General features: G+C 35.5%; 2 protein-coding genes across 2 annotated transcripts; both read left to right on the top strand.

The window, feature by feature from the left end:
- Positions 1-1,664: 1,664 nt before the first annotated feature.
- LOC104095684 (small ribosomal subunit protein RACK1) lies at positions 1,665-3,585 on the top strand. The gene is made up of 2 exons (XM_009601867.4): positions 1,665-2,658; positions 3,295-3,585. The coding sequence occupies exons 1-2, from the start codon at positions 1,774-1,776 to the stop codon at positions 3,394-3,396; spliced, it is 987 nt and encodes a 328-aa protein (XP_009600162.1). The 5' UTR covers positions 1,665-1,773; the 3' UTR covers positions 3,397-3,585.
- A 6,664-nt stretch (positions 3,586-10,249) lies between these two features.
- On the top strand, positions 10,250-16,033 carry LOC104095685 (peroxisome biogenesis protein 3-2). Its single transcript, XM_009601868.4, has 7 exons — positions 10,250-10,429; positions 10,767-10,928; positions 11,065-11,264; positions 11,349-11,479; positions 12,952-13,079; positions 14,675-14,902; positions 15,428-16,033. Exons 1-7 carry the CDS (start codon positions 10,425-10,427, stop codon positions 15,681-15,683), a joined length of 1,110 nt encoding a protein of 369 aa, XP_009600163.1. The 5' UTR covers positions 10,250-10,424; the 3' UTR covers positions 15,684-16,033.
- The last annotated feature ends 709 nt before the right edge of the window (positions 16,034-16,742 follow it).

The following is a 16,742-nucleotide window of genomic DNA, read 5'->3' as shown; positions in this document are numbered from 1 at the left end:
CCTTTCCATTATATTGTAAACATACAAAGTGAATTAGAAAGGGATTTTTAATCTTTGGGTGTGGGCCACACTTTATAAGGTGACTTGGCCAACCATTTCTTCTAAGTATGCCACATAATCTCTTAATTCAAAGAGTCATTGCTTGGTTGATTAAGAATGGCATTTGCTGCCACGTTGGGACTTATTTAAGCTTATCCAAAGCTTATAATTAATTATCTAATCTCCCACCAAAAATCACTAATTATTTAATTATCCACATAATTAAAAATTATTTTAAATTATTTAAAATACTACTCACTTTTAACATACTTTATACACCTTACAATCATGGTCATGTGGTACCTTGTATGACACTAATCCATAAATACCGAGTATTATAGCTTGGACCGTATTTTATCTCAAAATTGTCAAATTTTGACGAAACCCATTTTCTTCGATTCGCTTACCCTTTCACCTTCACGAATTTACTAATCACTTGTTTGGAATAGCATAAATACTTATAACCTCGAAAATAGTCTTGTCCTCATCCTAAAGTACTACTATTAAAATATTAATAAATTATGGTACCATATAAAATCAATACATACACTATTATTTCATTAAAATATCCATGTAAAAATACATATATTTTCTCAACTTCTAATTTTTCTAATCTCATATAAAGAGTATAAATTTTCGTATGCTTAATTCTTAAAATGGTAAAAAGGTAACCTTCTTTTCTTGTGAGAAAATAATTTTTATCTTTATAATAAAGAAAATCTCATAAACTTTCTCATATTCTGTGTATAATTTAAAGCACATTCGAAAGTAGTAATATTAATAACTATATAAAATTATATTTTTTAAACCTTCTTTTACAAAAATGTTCCACTCAAAATACCATATCAAATGTATATAACGGTATCAAAGTTGTTAAACTTACGGGGACTTACAATAATATAGTCACAAATCCTTTATAACCTCATGAATGATCTTAATCCGTTCAAGCTCATATGAATTACTACGACTCATCCTAATATTAAAGTACGGGATGCAACAGAAAAAAATCTTCTAATTATGGCATGATAATGAGATGTGTTTGAATTGAGATCGTTTAGGAGTGATACACGCTAATTAATTGCTTTGTACGCTATTATACAAATGTACTCCCTATTTATAGGCGAATTACATGACTGTATTTATGAATACAGAAATGCAAATACATCGAATACAACCGGGTAATTAAAAAAAATAATCTACACCATAAAATTTAATGAGGCGTGTTTGAATTGACTTTGTTGAGATCTTTTAAGAGTGAGACACACTAATTGATTTCTTTTTCTGTTATTAAACAGTTGGACTCTCTATTTTTTAGATGAATTTCCCGATTGTATTCATGAATACGGTCGCGCGAATACAACAAATACAGTCGGTAGCAATAAAATATTAGCTATATGAAGTAAATATGTATATAGTAGCTATAGGAAGTTAATAACACTAAATTACGGTGAGACACAATAGAGCTGATTGTCCAACATTATGTAAATGGACCATATCCAAACAGAGCAGGCCCAGGAAACCTGATCCGTTTGCCCAAGCAGCAACTCGGACCAGTAATCCATGACACATTTCTCGCAAAAAACCCTAAAATTGACCCACCCTATAAATTCGCACCTGAGAGTTTAGGGTTTCTCTTCACTGCCATATCGTTTTATCACTATCCTCTTCTTCTCCGCCTTCACAGCGAAACCGAGAGCACCCACCCACCCACCCACCCACCACCTGCTCGACAAAATGGCACAAGAATCACTAGTCCTCCGCGGCACAATGAAAGCCCACACCGATTGGGTCACAGCCATCGCCACCCCAATTGACAACTCCGACATGATCGTTACCTCCTCCAGGGACAAGTCCCTAATCGTCTGGGCTCTCACTAAGGACGGCCCACAATACGGTGTCCCCCGCCGCCGTCTCACTGGCCACGGCCACTTCGTCCAGGATGTCGTCCTTTCCTCCGACGGCATGTTTGCTCTCTCTGGTTCCTGGGACGGTGAGCTTCGCCTTTGGGATCTTCAAGCTGGGACCACGGCTCGCCGTTTCGTTGGTCACACTAAGGATGTTCTGTCCGTTGCATTCTCTGTCGACAACCGTCAGATCGTCTCCGCTTCACGTGACAAATCCATCAAGCTGTGGAACACTCTCGGTGAATGCAAATACACCATTCAGGAAGGCGACTCGCATTCTGATTGGGTTTCATGTGTTCGTTTCAGCCCGAATACACTTCAGCCCACCATCGTTTCTGGATCATGGGACCGTACTGTGAAAATCTGGAACCTCACTAACTGTAAGCTGAGGTCCACTCTCGCTGGACACGGTGGCTACGTGAACACCGTGGCAGTGTCTCCTGATGGTTCGTTGTGTGCTAGTGGAGGCAAAGATGGTACTATTTTGCTTTGGGATTTGGCTGAGGGGAAGAAGCTCTACTCGCTTGATGCTGGCTCTATCATTCACGCGCTCTGCTTTAGTCCTAACAGGTACTGGCTGTGCGCAGCTACTGAAACTAGCATTAAGATTTGGGATTTGGAGAGCAAGAGCGTTGTTGTGGATCTTAAAGTTGATCTCAAGCAAGAGAGTGAGATGGCTACTGAAGGAACTACTGGCTCTGCCTGCAAAAACAAGGTCAACATTTACGTTCTTTTTATTATATGTAATTGTGTATTTTCTGAATTATTTTAGCCTTGGAATATATATCTTTTTTATGCCTAGTAGTATATACACATACATCTAACTGAGTCTCAATCACTCAAAATTAGATGGGCTAAGGCAACATTTGTCTATACATAAAACATCTAAAATTAGGTCGATGTATAGGATGAATTAGCTTTTCTGAAATAAGATAGAGAACTTTTAACTTTTGAATGGTTGGGTTAATGCTTCGTTTTTAGACTGAAATTTTGTCCAGAAGCTGTCATGGGTTAATGCTGTTTTATAAATTCTGGTTAGCTTTTTAGGCTTTTAACTTTTGTATCTCTGCAATTTGTCATTTACTCAGTTTTGTTAAGTGTTAATTTGAATATATTATTTAATCCACTGCTTATGGTCCTGTTGCCTCTTTAGCCAAGGTTTTATAGGGAATAGCCTCTCTGTCCTCATAGGGTAGGGGTATGGTCTGTGTACACATATATAGACTTTCTGTAGTACTTAAATTCTTGTACAAACGTTGTATACTTGCAGTTACAGACTTTGTAATGATATTGTGATAAGATATTCTGTTATCGATTGAATTGTCTGATATTGTTGAATCTCATTTGGCAGATCATGTACTGCACCTGTTTGAGCTGGAGTGCTGATGGAAGCACGCTTTTCAGTGGATATACAGACGGTTTGATTAGGGTTTGGGGTATTGGGCGTTATTAGGAATTGCATTTTTCGGCCATAGTCATTTAAAGACATTTAGATTTCTCTTGAAATGTTTGAAGAAGGATATCTGGATTCTCTTTGTTTCTCGTGGTTTTGAGAGTTTTGCTGTTCCAATTTTGGGATTTTATTCAGTATTTTGTTACAAGCATCATGTTGCTTATAAATCCAAGTTGCTTTGCATGGTCACTTAAGAATTTAGTATGTTGTTCCTCTCTGCCTACTTTTGATCAAAGTTTCATTTGTTTGGTGATACACATGGATAAGAAACCTGCAACTCAGCTTCTACCATTTATTTCATGGTCCTACACTCCCTACTTTTGTTGTTGGGATACTTTTTATGAAATGAACTGTACTCTCTTTTCTTCCTCCTAGGATACACATCAGGTGGTATTGCTTAATCCCAAGTTCAATTCGCTGTCTTGTTAATGTTGTCTATTATCTTTTACAACTTGTTACCAAGTAACCAGTTGACGCTTTTGAACAATGATATCCTGTATATCAGGAAAGCAGTGTCAATTCGACTTTGGTAGAACTTGGAAGTTGGATATGTGACTAAGGTTATAGATTTTATCCATTGAAACTTTTTTGGGAGGAATAAATTTTATCTTCTGGAAGGTGAATTTATTTGATTGGTACTGTTTTTATCCCTCCTATTCTGTCTGATATTGTTTTGTAAAATATAAGTGATTTCCAGCACAACCTGCGAATTTAGCAAATTGATCAGCGAGGTCAAATTAGGTGATCTTGAGGTGGATCAAGACTCCAGTGCACGAGGGTGTCGAACTGGGAATTTAACACAAGTCATTCGATGTTTATAATCCGAATGGACAAAAAAATCATAATCCAAATTGACCAGAAACCATTGTTATGGAGCTGATTATGGTATGTTTTGAGCAGAAACCCATTACCCATACCGAATTGGTGATTATTCAACAATCTTTGTAGATTTAACTTTCATTCTTTATTCATCTACCTACCAAAAAATCTGAATTATCAGCTATATAAACGAACTCAAAAATATTCGAATAATTATAGATCTAGAATGAATCTTGTGCCGATGAATACTAAAATTCGGATTAAATAGAGCAATTGACTAAAAGAGCATAGGATCTGAAATTTTGAAGAATTGAGCTGCATCTCTTATTTAAAGTATTATTTAGAACATTGTTGGAAAGCTGGTACTTGAAGCAAGAGCTAAAACTCTATTGAAGAAAGCTTTGAAGCTTAGCACGGAAATTGGGTTTTCGAAAATGTGAACTATTTCTTGTGGGTGTTATTGAGTTTTGTTGGGAATCTTTTAGGAGCTTAAATCTCAAATTATAACAAATTTGGTTAAGATTCAAAGAAGTTGGGTTGTAAATTTTGAGCAAAAATTAATAAAGATGAAAACAATGCTGGTGTTATAAGAAATATCAAATTATAGTGGATGTCTAATCTTCCTTCATGATCTTCATTTCAAATGCTTAATGACATATTCAATGGCATATTTCTTCACTTTTCATATCTATATAAAGGTCTTGTAATAGATAGGAAAATACACACAATTGAAGAAGAAATAAAAATCTCTTATCTCTTTCTCTATATATCTCTTAGCTTGTTTTTCCTTGTTCCATATTGTTACTTTAGTTATTAATACGTTATCAGCACGAAGTTCTAGCCAACTAAGTTGTTATGATGCGGCCAGTGCCAGTAGTGTCATTTAATGTTAATAATATGGTAAGAATAATGACGGTATAAGGTGTACAAACCCAACATATATTCGGCCATCACGGTTAGCCTTTTCTAATTAGTTTTCAAGTTTCTTTACACTTTGCTATTTATGTTTCCATACATGAACAAACTTGCTTTACGAAAAAGTTTTTCTTGAAAGTTCATCAAATCATGTAAGGATTTTTGGTGTAAAGAACGATAAATATTTTTCCTACAACAAGTATTATATTCCTATGTGTTAATATTAAGAAACACAAAGTGAATACTTTGAGAAAGCACCTATTTTTCCTTTTTATTTTATCATATTTCTTCCATCTTAAAGTGGGATAATTATCACAAAGGACACATAGATTTTAATTGATTATGTGTTTTTCTATATTTGCTTGATACTTTTTATTTGATTGAGTTCAGTTAATGAAAGTTCTCATATGCAAATTAAATTCAATCGCCACCAATAGTGAAAACTAGTCTCATAAGTCTAAAATAAGACATGATGTTACCGTGGAGGTATGAATGGATGTGGATGTGGTAATGGACGAAATTATAATCATCATTATTATGGTAATAAGAACAATACTGGCTCTCAAAATAATCCTTCACTTTGTAAAAGTGATGTTTGCCATTGATATGGCATGAGATTTTATAAAGCACGCATGGATTATTATGTTCCATTCCTGAAGTGAATGTGAAAACAATGCGATAATCATTATGAATACATATTCAATCTTGCAAGAATATGAACGTGCTAGTGGTACCACACTCACCTCGAGAAGGGGGTTTGAGATGAAATAAGAAAGAATGTCATTATTATGGCATGAATGATCATTGGTCACGTACCTATTGTACGCTAAAATATTTTAGCAATGTGATTATTAAAGGACAACAATAATGCAAGAAACAGATCTTGCATCTAATTTTGACCATGACCATAATGGTATAACTTTCTCCTTAAAAGAGATATTCACCAAATAGATGTGGATGAATATATGGTAGTACAAAACTAATTGAAGGCTCTGGAAGAGCTACTATAACTCTGTCTAAGGGAACAATACTTATCATAGAGAATGCAATGTTCTCCTCCAAGCCCAAGAGAAACTTGTTGAGTTTTAAAGATATCCGTCGAAATGAATTTCATATTGAGACAATAGATGAGAATAATCTCGAATATCTCATCGTTACCAAGAATGTTTCTAGCCAGAAAAGGGTTATTGAGAAATTTCATATTTATCTTGTGGCCTGTATTGGACAAGAATTAGTACAATTGAGGCAGAGTCTATCGTAAACCAAAAGGTTACTAATTATAATATGTTTGTACTTTGGCATGATCGAGTGGGACATCCCGGATCAATTATGATGAGACAAATTATAGAAAACTCAAATGGGCATCCATTAAAGAATTTAAAGATTCTTTAAATAATGATTTTTCTTGCACTTCTTGTTATCAAGACAAGTTGATTATTAGACCATCACCAACAAAGGTTGGGATTGAGTCCCCTGCATTTTTGAAACGTATACAAGGGGATATTTATGGACATATTCACTCACCAAGTGAGTCGTTTAGATATTTTATGGTCTTAATAGATGCATCTTCTAGGTGGTCTCATGTATGCCTATTGTCATCTCGCAACCTGGCATTTGCAAAATTAATGGCACAAATAATATGATTACGGGCATAATTTCCTGATAATCCAATTAAGTCTATCAGACTTGGTAATGCCACTAATTTTCATCCCAAGCATTTAATGATTATTGCTTATCAATTGAAGTGGAACATTCTGTAGCTCATGTTCACACTCAAAATGGCCTTGCACAATCTATGATTAAACATCTGCAATTGATAGCAAGACTATTACTTATAAAAACCAAGTTACCCACTTCAGTTTGGGGTCATGCTATTTTGCATGCAATAATGGTAATTCATCTCAGACCGACAAATTATCATAAATATTCCCCGTTGCAATTAGTTTTGGGTCATGAACCTAATATATCCCATCTAAGAATTTTTGGATGCGCTGTATATGTGCCTGTAACACCGTCATATCGCACCAAGATGGGTCCCCAAAGAAGATTAGGAATATATGTTGGGTTTGAATCACCCTTCATTATTCGCTACCTTGAAACATTAACGGGAGATTTGTTCACTGCTCGATTTGCAGATTGTCGATTCGATGAGGCATTTTCCCCAAAATTAGAGGGAGAAATTGGTGGAACCAAATGTGAAATTTTGTGAAAAAATACATCATTGTCTCATCTTGATCCACGCGCCTCTATTTGTGAAAAAAAGGTGCAAAAGATTATCCATTTGCGAAAAATAGCAAATCAAATGTCAGATGCATTTACGGATCTGAAAAGGATAACGAAATCGCATATCCCTACAAAGAATGAAGCATGTGCCATCACTCCAGCAATAGCACCGAAGATTCCAATCCATATTGATATCCCTGTTGGACAATCTTCTAATGTCATAGCTAATGAGTCAAAAGCAGGCCTAAAACCTGGCAGACCATTGGGTTTTAAGGATCAAAATCCTAGAAAAAGAAAAATAAATGATCAAGATGACACTACGAAAGAGTCTCATAAAGAAACCCACGATTTAACCAATCCTGAGATTCATGAGGATATCGATGAGCCTGAGACTCAAGAAAATAAGGAACTATCAATAAATCCAATCGATATTGAGACAAATTTGAATCGATTGAATATAGTGGTGGATTATGTCTTTGCATACAATATTGCATCTAGCATTATGCAAGATAATGAGGATCTTGAACCTCAATCTGTTGGAGAATGTCGACAAAGATGTGATTGGTCAAAATGATAAGAAGTAATCCAATATGAGTTGGATTCACTTGCAAAACGTGAAATTTTTGGGCCTGTAGTCCAAACACCTAATGGTGTTAAGCCTGTTGGCTATAAATGGGTCTTTGTACGTAAAAGGAATGAGAAAAATAAGGTACAAAGATATAAGGCACACCTTGTTGCACAAGGTCGATTATGAAGAGACGTATTCTTCTGTTATGGATGATATAACATTCCGTTATCTCATTAGTTTTATTATCCGTGAAAAGTTTGACATGCATTTAATGGATGTGGTTACAACCTACCTTTACGGCTCACTTGATAATGAGATATACATGAAAATTTTCGAGGGATTTAAAATGCCCGACGCACATAATTCAAAGTTCAGGAAAATATTTTCAATCAAATTACAAAGATCTTTATATAGTATAAAGCAATCAGGAAGAATGTGGTATAATCGCCTTTGTAAATATTTATTAAAGGAAGGTTATATAAATGATGCCATTTGTCCATATATTTTTATAAAGAAAATAACATCGGAGTTTGTTGTATTTGCCGTATATGTTGATGACATAAACCTTATTAGAACTCCTATAGAACTCCAAAAGGCAATTGATTATTTAAAGAAGGAATTCGAGATGAAAGATCTCGGAAAGACAAAATTATGTCTCGGTTTGCAAATTGAACATTTGGCGGACATAATTTTTGTTCATCAATCTGCCTATATAAAAAAGGTATTGAAACGATTTTACATGGATGGAGCACATCCATTAAGTACTACGATGGTTGTTCGATCACTTGATATAAATAAGGACCCGTTCTGACCTCAAGAAAATAATAAAGAGCTTCTTGGTCCTGAAGTACCATATCTTAGTGCAATTGGTGCACTAATGTATCTTGCTAACACTATAAGGCATGACATAACTTTTTCAGTTAATGTCTTAACAAGATATAGCTCTGCTCCTACAAGGAGACATTGAAATGGAATCAAACACATATTGCGGTATCTAAAAGGGACTACCGATATGGCCTTATTTTATGACAATGATTGCAATAACGATCTTGTTGGTTATACCGATGCTGGATATTTATCTGGCCCGCACAAGACTCGATCTCAAACAGCTTATGTGTTTACATGTGGAGGCACTGTCATAACTTGACGATCGACTAAGCAATCAATCGTGGCTACTTCTTCTAATCATGCTGAGATAATTTTTATTCATGAAGCAAATCGAGAATGTGTTTGATTGAGGTCTATAATACATCTTATTTGAGACAAATGTGTTTTGAAGTGTGACAAACTACCCACATTTTTATATGAAGACAGTGCAACATGCATACCCCAATTGAAGGAAGGATTCATAAAATGAGATAGGACAAATTACATTTCACCAAAGTTATTTTTTACACATGATATTCAAAAGAATGGTGATATCAATGTGCAACAGATTCGTTCAAGTGATAATATGGACTGATTTGTTCACCAAATCTCTACCGACGTCAACCTTCAAGAAACTAGTATACAAAATTGGGATGCAAAGGCTCAAGGATGTGAACTGATGCTCTCATCAGGGAGAGTTAATACGCGTTATACTCTTTTTTCCTTATAAGATTTTATCCCACTGGGTTTTCCTTGCAAGGTTTTTAATGAGGCAACCAAAAGGCGTATTTTTAAATATGTGTACTCTTTTTCCTTCACTATTTTTTTAATAGGATTTTTTCCTAATAAGGTTTTAACGAGGGACATTATCTATGGACATCCAAGGGGGAGTGTTATAAGAAATATCAAATTATAGTGGATGCCTACTCTTCCTCCATGATCTTCATCTCAAATGCTTAATGACATATTTAATGACATATTTCTTCACTTTTCATGCCTATATGCCTTGTAATAGATAGGAAAATACACACAATTGAAGAAGAAATAAGAATCTCTTATCTCTTTCTCTATATATCTTTTAACTTGTTTTTCCTTGTTCCATATTGTTACTTTGAGTTATATTTTATAATAATTGGTTGTTTTTCAGATTTTTGCATTCTCTCTCTTTTTGCCTTCGGGCCTTCAGGTAATGGGTCGGATTATGGGTAGGTGAGTTTTGAACCGGGTAGATCAAATTTGCATTGAGTCTTTTAATAAGGAGTTGCCACGTGACTCTATTAAAAATAAAAATAAATTTGATACATATTCCATAGTATAACGGTTGGGTCTAAAATGATCAAATAGCAAAATATTTGGTAAGTTTAAATAATTTTCGATACTAGAGGGTATATTGTTCTGATTTAAAAAAGATGGGTTAAATTAAATTGTTAAAATAAACAAACACATCTACTTTTTGGTTATATTGAGCCAAACGAGGTATCGAAGTGGGAAGTAGGCTTCACTTCTCCAACGCCATTCTTGGACTCTTAACCTCCCACAAAGTAGCAGCAGGAACAGTAGATTAAAATTCCGGCCCACAATCAAGGCCGGTGAAACAAAAAACAGGATTAACCTTGGCTACTAGTACTTCGATTGGATGTGGTTCGTTAATTCTATCCTTCCCTTTCTGTAATTTCATATGAATATAATTTATGATAATTTAAAAAAAGTTGGGTATGTTATTATCCGTGCAGTGATACTCAAGTTTATGTTTTATCTTTTGCTTTGTGGCTGTTCAAGATTCCTTTTTTCTTTTCTTTTTGCATCATTTAACTGATGCTTTTTAAGAAATATATATGTTGTAATTGCAAATTGGGTTTTCACAGAGAGGTGTAGAAGTAACTGAGAATCTGAAGGGTTAGGCAGTTGATTAGAAGAGAAAAAACTATTGTATTGGTGTATCAATATTTTATTTTTGACACTGATTTGATTGGAATAGGGAGTTTTGGAGAAGGCATAAGAGGAAGGTATATGTTACACTTGGAGTTGTTGGAAGTGGGTACCTTTTGTACAAGCTGTATGACGGACACAGGCGACGTCTCTCTGATCTTGAGAGGGAACTCGCGGATGAAAGAAGAAATGAGGAACTCATTAGATCCCAGTTAAGATTTTCTCTTTTTAATCTTTTATTTTATTTTTCCTGAAAAGGAAGGTACACTGTCTCCTTTTCATTTTGTTTGGTGTACTATGTAGTCTTAGAGCTATATTATGCTCAGAGTTATTTGTCTCCTCCATAGGGTTAAGGCACATTTTGAGAACATTCAAGGAATAGCTAATTCAACAACATTGCCTCATGTAATGCGGAATTTAAGAAGTCGAATAGAAGAAGAATTGGACCTTGCTCTCTTGACGGAGAGGTTGATGAAAGGAAAATACCAGCCAAATACTCTAACAGCTGCCGAGAAGCTCGAGCTGTGGGAGAGACTCAAAATTTTAAGTATGGACATGTGCACACATATAGTTTGTGTTGAATTTTATGTACAATAGTTGGCTTATAATGTTGTATTTTGTACTCTTCCAGCGTTTACCAGAATTGTGTTGTCTCTTTGGGCAACCACAGTGCTAAGCTTGTATATTAGAGTTCAAGTCAACATATTAGGGAGACATCTTTATATCGATACTGCACATGGCCTTGGAACCTCTTGTCAACTTGTAAGAACTGCTTCTTTTTCCTTGTCCATGACTACTATTTTATCTTGCAATTATGTTTATATTGATTGTTGTATCTACAATGTCTTAAAAAGTCTTGCCTTCGGATGGTTATGATTTTCCACAGCTATGTGGTTGTTGATTGCATACTGCATCTGTGGGGCAATGAATAGGTCAGCAGTTTGATAAGATGAAATAATTGTCCATATTTTATAAATTGAAAATTTGGAGCTGCTATAATGACTGCATCAGACTCTTGGAAAGATGTTTAAACAGGAACAGGAACTGAGATTGTTAAGAACATCCCGATTTCCAGAATGTTTGAGACATAGATGTTTAGATATCCATTAGTTGTTTGGAGGAGGAGAAGTAGGGGGCTTTGTGTAAATAAGAAAATTTTGGGTCTTTTAAAATATGTGTCATTAACAGTAATGCAAAAAAAAGTCCCTTCTACCTATTAATGAAAACTTGAGTCTCTTTCTCTCTCTCAAAAAGAAGACTCAAAGGTCTCTTTTAATTTTTGAACCCAATAAGTTAAGTCATGACTGAACGTTAATTGAAGAAATATTTGTAAGCTTGGCTAGGCTCGTAAGCCTGCCTTGCTCAACATCTAAAAGATTGAGCTCAGCTAAAGTATTCTTTGCAGCTGATTTGAACTTGAGAAAATTTGAGCCTGAGCTACTCACTAGGGCTTTGTATCATGCACCTGTATATGAACAAATTGAGGAGAACTGGAACATCTGGCAAGAAAACAATGATATTGGAACAAACTGAAGCAAATACGAAACAGGAACAGGAACTAAGGAGACTAAAATTTGGAGTTGATTTTCACAACAAATGACAGAGCAGGAATATTGTGAGTCTATACATGGGAAGGAACTTGCGGAGTGTCTGTAATGAGACGGAATTTTAGTCTTTATTGTGTAGGTGGTATGGTTGGAACTTATCAAGTCTTCTTGTATCATATTGAGTTTTTTGTTTCTGGTACCCGACGTGTGTAGTCTGGGTTGCTTTTTCTGGGTGCTCTTGACAAATCATGTTTCTCTAGATAACATCATTACTCTGCTTATCATTTATTCAGATAAAGGAAGTATATGAAAAAATTTCAGCATCTAAAATTGTCTAGTTTACCGATCAGAAAAATTGGCTAATTCCCACAACCATTGTCCCTCTGTTTTGGTGTAGGGTATTCAAAGAAAATATAAGAATTGGATTCTATAAGAAGTAGAAAATCAAAATGAAACTTCAACCCTTTATTGTAATTGAAAAGGGATAATAAGAGTGGCTTGTTTTATGGTATACCCTACTTTGTAGTTGCTTGTTTCAAGTGCATTTTCTTTTTACTCTATGTTAATGCTGATCCAATTAACGGTAATCTTTTAGCTCTCAGTTTTTTCGCTTGTTGAGGTGCAACTGATAGTATTCCCGGTAGTTCTTTTACTTATTGGAAGAGCATTTTCTTTTTGTTATTCTAGGATGAAGCTGATCTAATTGACAGAGATGACGAGCAGCAGTTTCTAGCCAGTGCAGACTATCTTATTAATGTTGGCCTTCCTGCCTTGATTTCAAGTTTTGAAACTGCAGCATCTGAAGTTCTAAAAGGGTAGGCTCCTTACTTTGTTCTTCACCACTCGGATGTTCAAATATGCATCTAGAGTTAGTGAGTTGCTCAGTTCTTCCATTTTATTTTCAGTCGGTAACTAACTAATTTTTGGCATTCGGTCCTTCGAACTGACTGATGGACTCATGAATTGATGGTTAGATTCCGTAATTCTTTTTGTCTGTTTTTCCCTCTTATATCAAAAGACAGAATTTTCTGTCTTCAGTTGCAAAGAAATGCTTATCAGTGTTAACCTATATTGTGAAGTTTACGCAAAGTATCAAGGTGTTCAAGACCTACGCCACTGTCATTGTATTTCAAGCTTACCTTTTTTCTTTTCCCATCACTGTGTAACCATACTTTAAGGTTCATCTGTTGCGGATAATTCAATTGACACTAGATATTATTATGATAATTGGTTTCTAATGAGAATAAAATCAAGATGGCCATGATGCAGAGGTTGGAAAAAATAGAAGCTCTATATATTGCGGTGATGCACATCTGTAAATAGCTCCTGGAGGGAGATAACGTGGAGGGCATCAAGGTGGAGATATCGATTGGATTTCTGCGGTATTAATTGGTAACTATTGTAGTCTGGCAATGATGATAAGATAAGGGAGAAAATAAAAAACAGACATGGCAAGGGAGAGGAATGGTATTGGGGTTTGTGGAAAAAAGGGAAGCGAAAGAGTTGGAATTGAAGAAGCTCAACTCCTGAACAATGCTTATGAGAGCTTGAAGAATCACGCCCATATGTTTAAATGCATAGACTTTCCGTCAAACCACAACCCAGTTCTTTTGGAATTTAAATGAATGTGCACATAACATGCGTGCGCGCGCGCACACACAGAGAGAGAGAGAGAGATCCAAAGTACCTAAATTTTATGATGTGCGAACCACATACTGAATAACAGATCAACAGTCAGCATCTGACAAGTGCCAGGTTCCGCTCACTCCTGTATATCTATGTGCAAGCAGTAGATGAGATTACTTGTGTGTTATTCTTCTGTTTTATGTTTTCTATTCTATTTTTTACCATATTCTTTTAGAAGTTAGATGCACCACTTTTTTTCTTCTTTTTAAAGTAGTTGCCTATAAAGGATGTTTAGTTGGAAACCAATAAATGTAAGAGCACTAGCCATTGAGTATGGAGTCATTTGAGTTATCAAATTGTGATTATCCTCTTCCGACCTCCTAATCCAATGGCCAATGAAAAGGCCGCATCATCCTGTCTGTCTACGGGGTTAAACAAACCTTTATTCCGTATATAAAGACCCAGGGACAAAAAAGCCATACCCATGCAATTGTAGGTGATAGAATGGATATAATGAAGGACAATATAGGACCAGTGGGGGTTCACTAAGACAATGTCTCTAAATCGATGGTCGTAGTACAAACATACATGCTATTTAGAAGGCATGCTGTGTTGGAACATTGTCCTCCTGGAGTTAAACATTTTGGTGGATGAAAGGCAGACGATTGACCCTTCTCAAACAATGGGATTGTGTAGTTGTGTGTAATATGCTTCCTTTGTATTTGAAATAGCTATGCCTTGCCAAAATGGGTCTTTTAAAAATTTCTGAACTTCTGGCTTGCAGAAAACAGTTGAAGGATTTCTTCAACACAACTTTACTGCATGATACTGTTCTGCGGATATTGGACACCTTCATGAGCATGGGAAGCCCTCATCACTGGCTGGGTTTTTTGATGCCAGAGCACTTTAAACTATATAACTCTGCAGCAACCTCTAGTAGTAGTAATACAGAACCTTCTCCTTCATCCAAATTCGAACAACTTATGCTGGAGGCACAGGCCGTTTTGTCAAGGTACTTTTGTTTATTTTTCCCATTGTGTTGCAAGACAAGATTCAGCTTGGTATACCAAGTTCATCACTGAATGGTTAAGGCACTAGGGGAATATTTATCCAGAATGTGAAGAAAACAATTATATGAACATTGAGATTTTCTCGATATTATGCAGAAAAGCTAATTTTTGACATCTTTTGTTGAGCACATAGCGGAAATACTTCCACATTAGTCAAAATTTGGTCGATGTCACACAAATGGATAGGTCTGCTTGTAACATTTGCACCTTTTTATGCTGCTTTGAGCACAAGGAAAGGTACTGAATTCCCCGCCAACAACCCAAAAAGGAAAAAAATAAAGAGGAAAAATGGAGCTATCTGCTGTGTTCCTTCTAAGGATAAAGTTTAGAATTTAATGCATCAGATCAAGCAAAATGTCTTCATTATGCCTGCCAGTTCAAAATATTCTCAAATTCAAGTATTTGTTTCTCATATTAATTCACTTTGGCAAATTTGTTAGTTGATTACTTATCCTTTTGTTGGGCAGCTCTGAATTTGAGAATATTCTGGACTTGTCACTTAAAACGGCAGTGGATGTGATGATGGAAGACGTGACTGTCCTGTGCGGGGAAACCAATTTAAAATTAGGCATTCCATTAGCTAAACTTCTACCACGACTCGCTCATATGAGTCGTATCCTGCTTGAAGAATCCAATCGGAACAGGTATATCCAAGTTGTCCAAGACATGCCAGAAGTAGAAATGTTCTTCACCTTGTTATATGCAAGCACACCGGCGTCATAGTGTAGGAGCATTGTTATACTTTTATGTTTAACTTCAGCCCAGGCATGGATGTAATAGATTACATTAGCTCTTTGTTAGGTTTTGTAAGGGTTAAAATTTGGATAGAAAAAAATAAGGAAGCTGAAGATTTTCTAGTGAAGTTTCATTCTTTCTAAGTGCCCACAGTATGCTGCTTAGTATTAATTTCCTATGCAACCTGATTATTTCATCAGGTGAATTAATGATTTAGAGCAGCTTCCCCCTCTAGCTTAGTTGTCCTTTTTTCTCTTGTGTGTATTGACTTGAGCTTTTCTTATCATGCTTGTGTGCCGTTAAAGGGTTACTTAATGATTAGTTGGGATTTACTTGTGTATTTATGTACGGATACGTCTTTAATATTTTTTGACTTGATTTTTGTCCAAGGAAAAATCCGCCAACGAACAAAAAAGAACCCCACTACTGTGATGTTAATAGAGACCGGTCTCTACAAACTTGGAAAGAAAAACATTGTGCGATTTTAGTAAAGCATTAGTATAGGTTGTCTATATCACACCTCTAGGGTTGCTAATCCTTTTCTGGACCGTTTGTGTACTGTCCTTTTTTATAACATATAGATTGTTGCATATAGGATAAAGATTACATTTAACATATAAGCTGCCATGAAAGAATATAACAATACTGAAGAAAAGCATAAAAAGCGAAGCACGGTCACAGGTTAATTGGAACAAAATTTGCAAGTTCAAATACTACCTTTTGAATTATCGAATAGTAACTAGGATACAGGAACAACTGCGAAAATGAAAACTTTTGGATTGTAAGAGCTATCAACTTATTGATAACATGAAAATGCTAAAGCAACGGAGTGCATTTATGAAAACTTCAACATAAGAAAACATAGATGTCTAAAAGAAGATTGAATAGCAGAGAGATTACATAGTATTGCATAAATGTGAAATAGAAATAGAACGTAACAGGCAACAAGAAAGTGAAATGTTTGATCTATAGGAATGAGAGTGACATCATCAACGTTATAATAAGCATATTGATATCAATTATCAATCAAAGGGCTCTTTTACTGGT

Source organism: Nicotiana tomentosiformis, chromosome 3, assembly GCF_000390325.3.
Source record: "Nicotiana tomentosiformis chromosome 3, ASM39032v3, whole genome shotgun sequence".
Classification (NCBI taxonomy): Eukaryota; Viridiplantae; Streptophyta; class Magnoliopsida; order Solanales; family Solanaceae; genus Nicotiana; species Nicotiana tomentosiformis.
The sequence above is the reverse complement of the archived record's forward strand: the minus strand, read 5'-3'. Positions and strand labels throughout refer to the sequence as shown.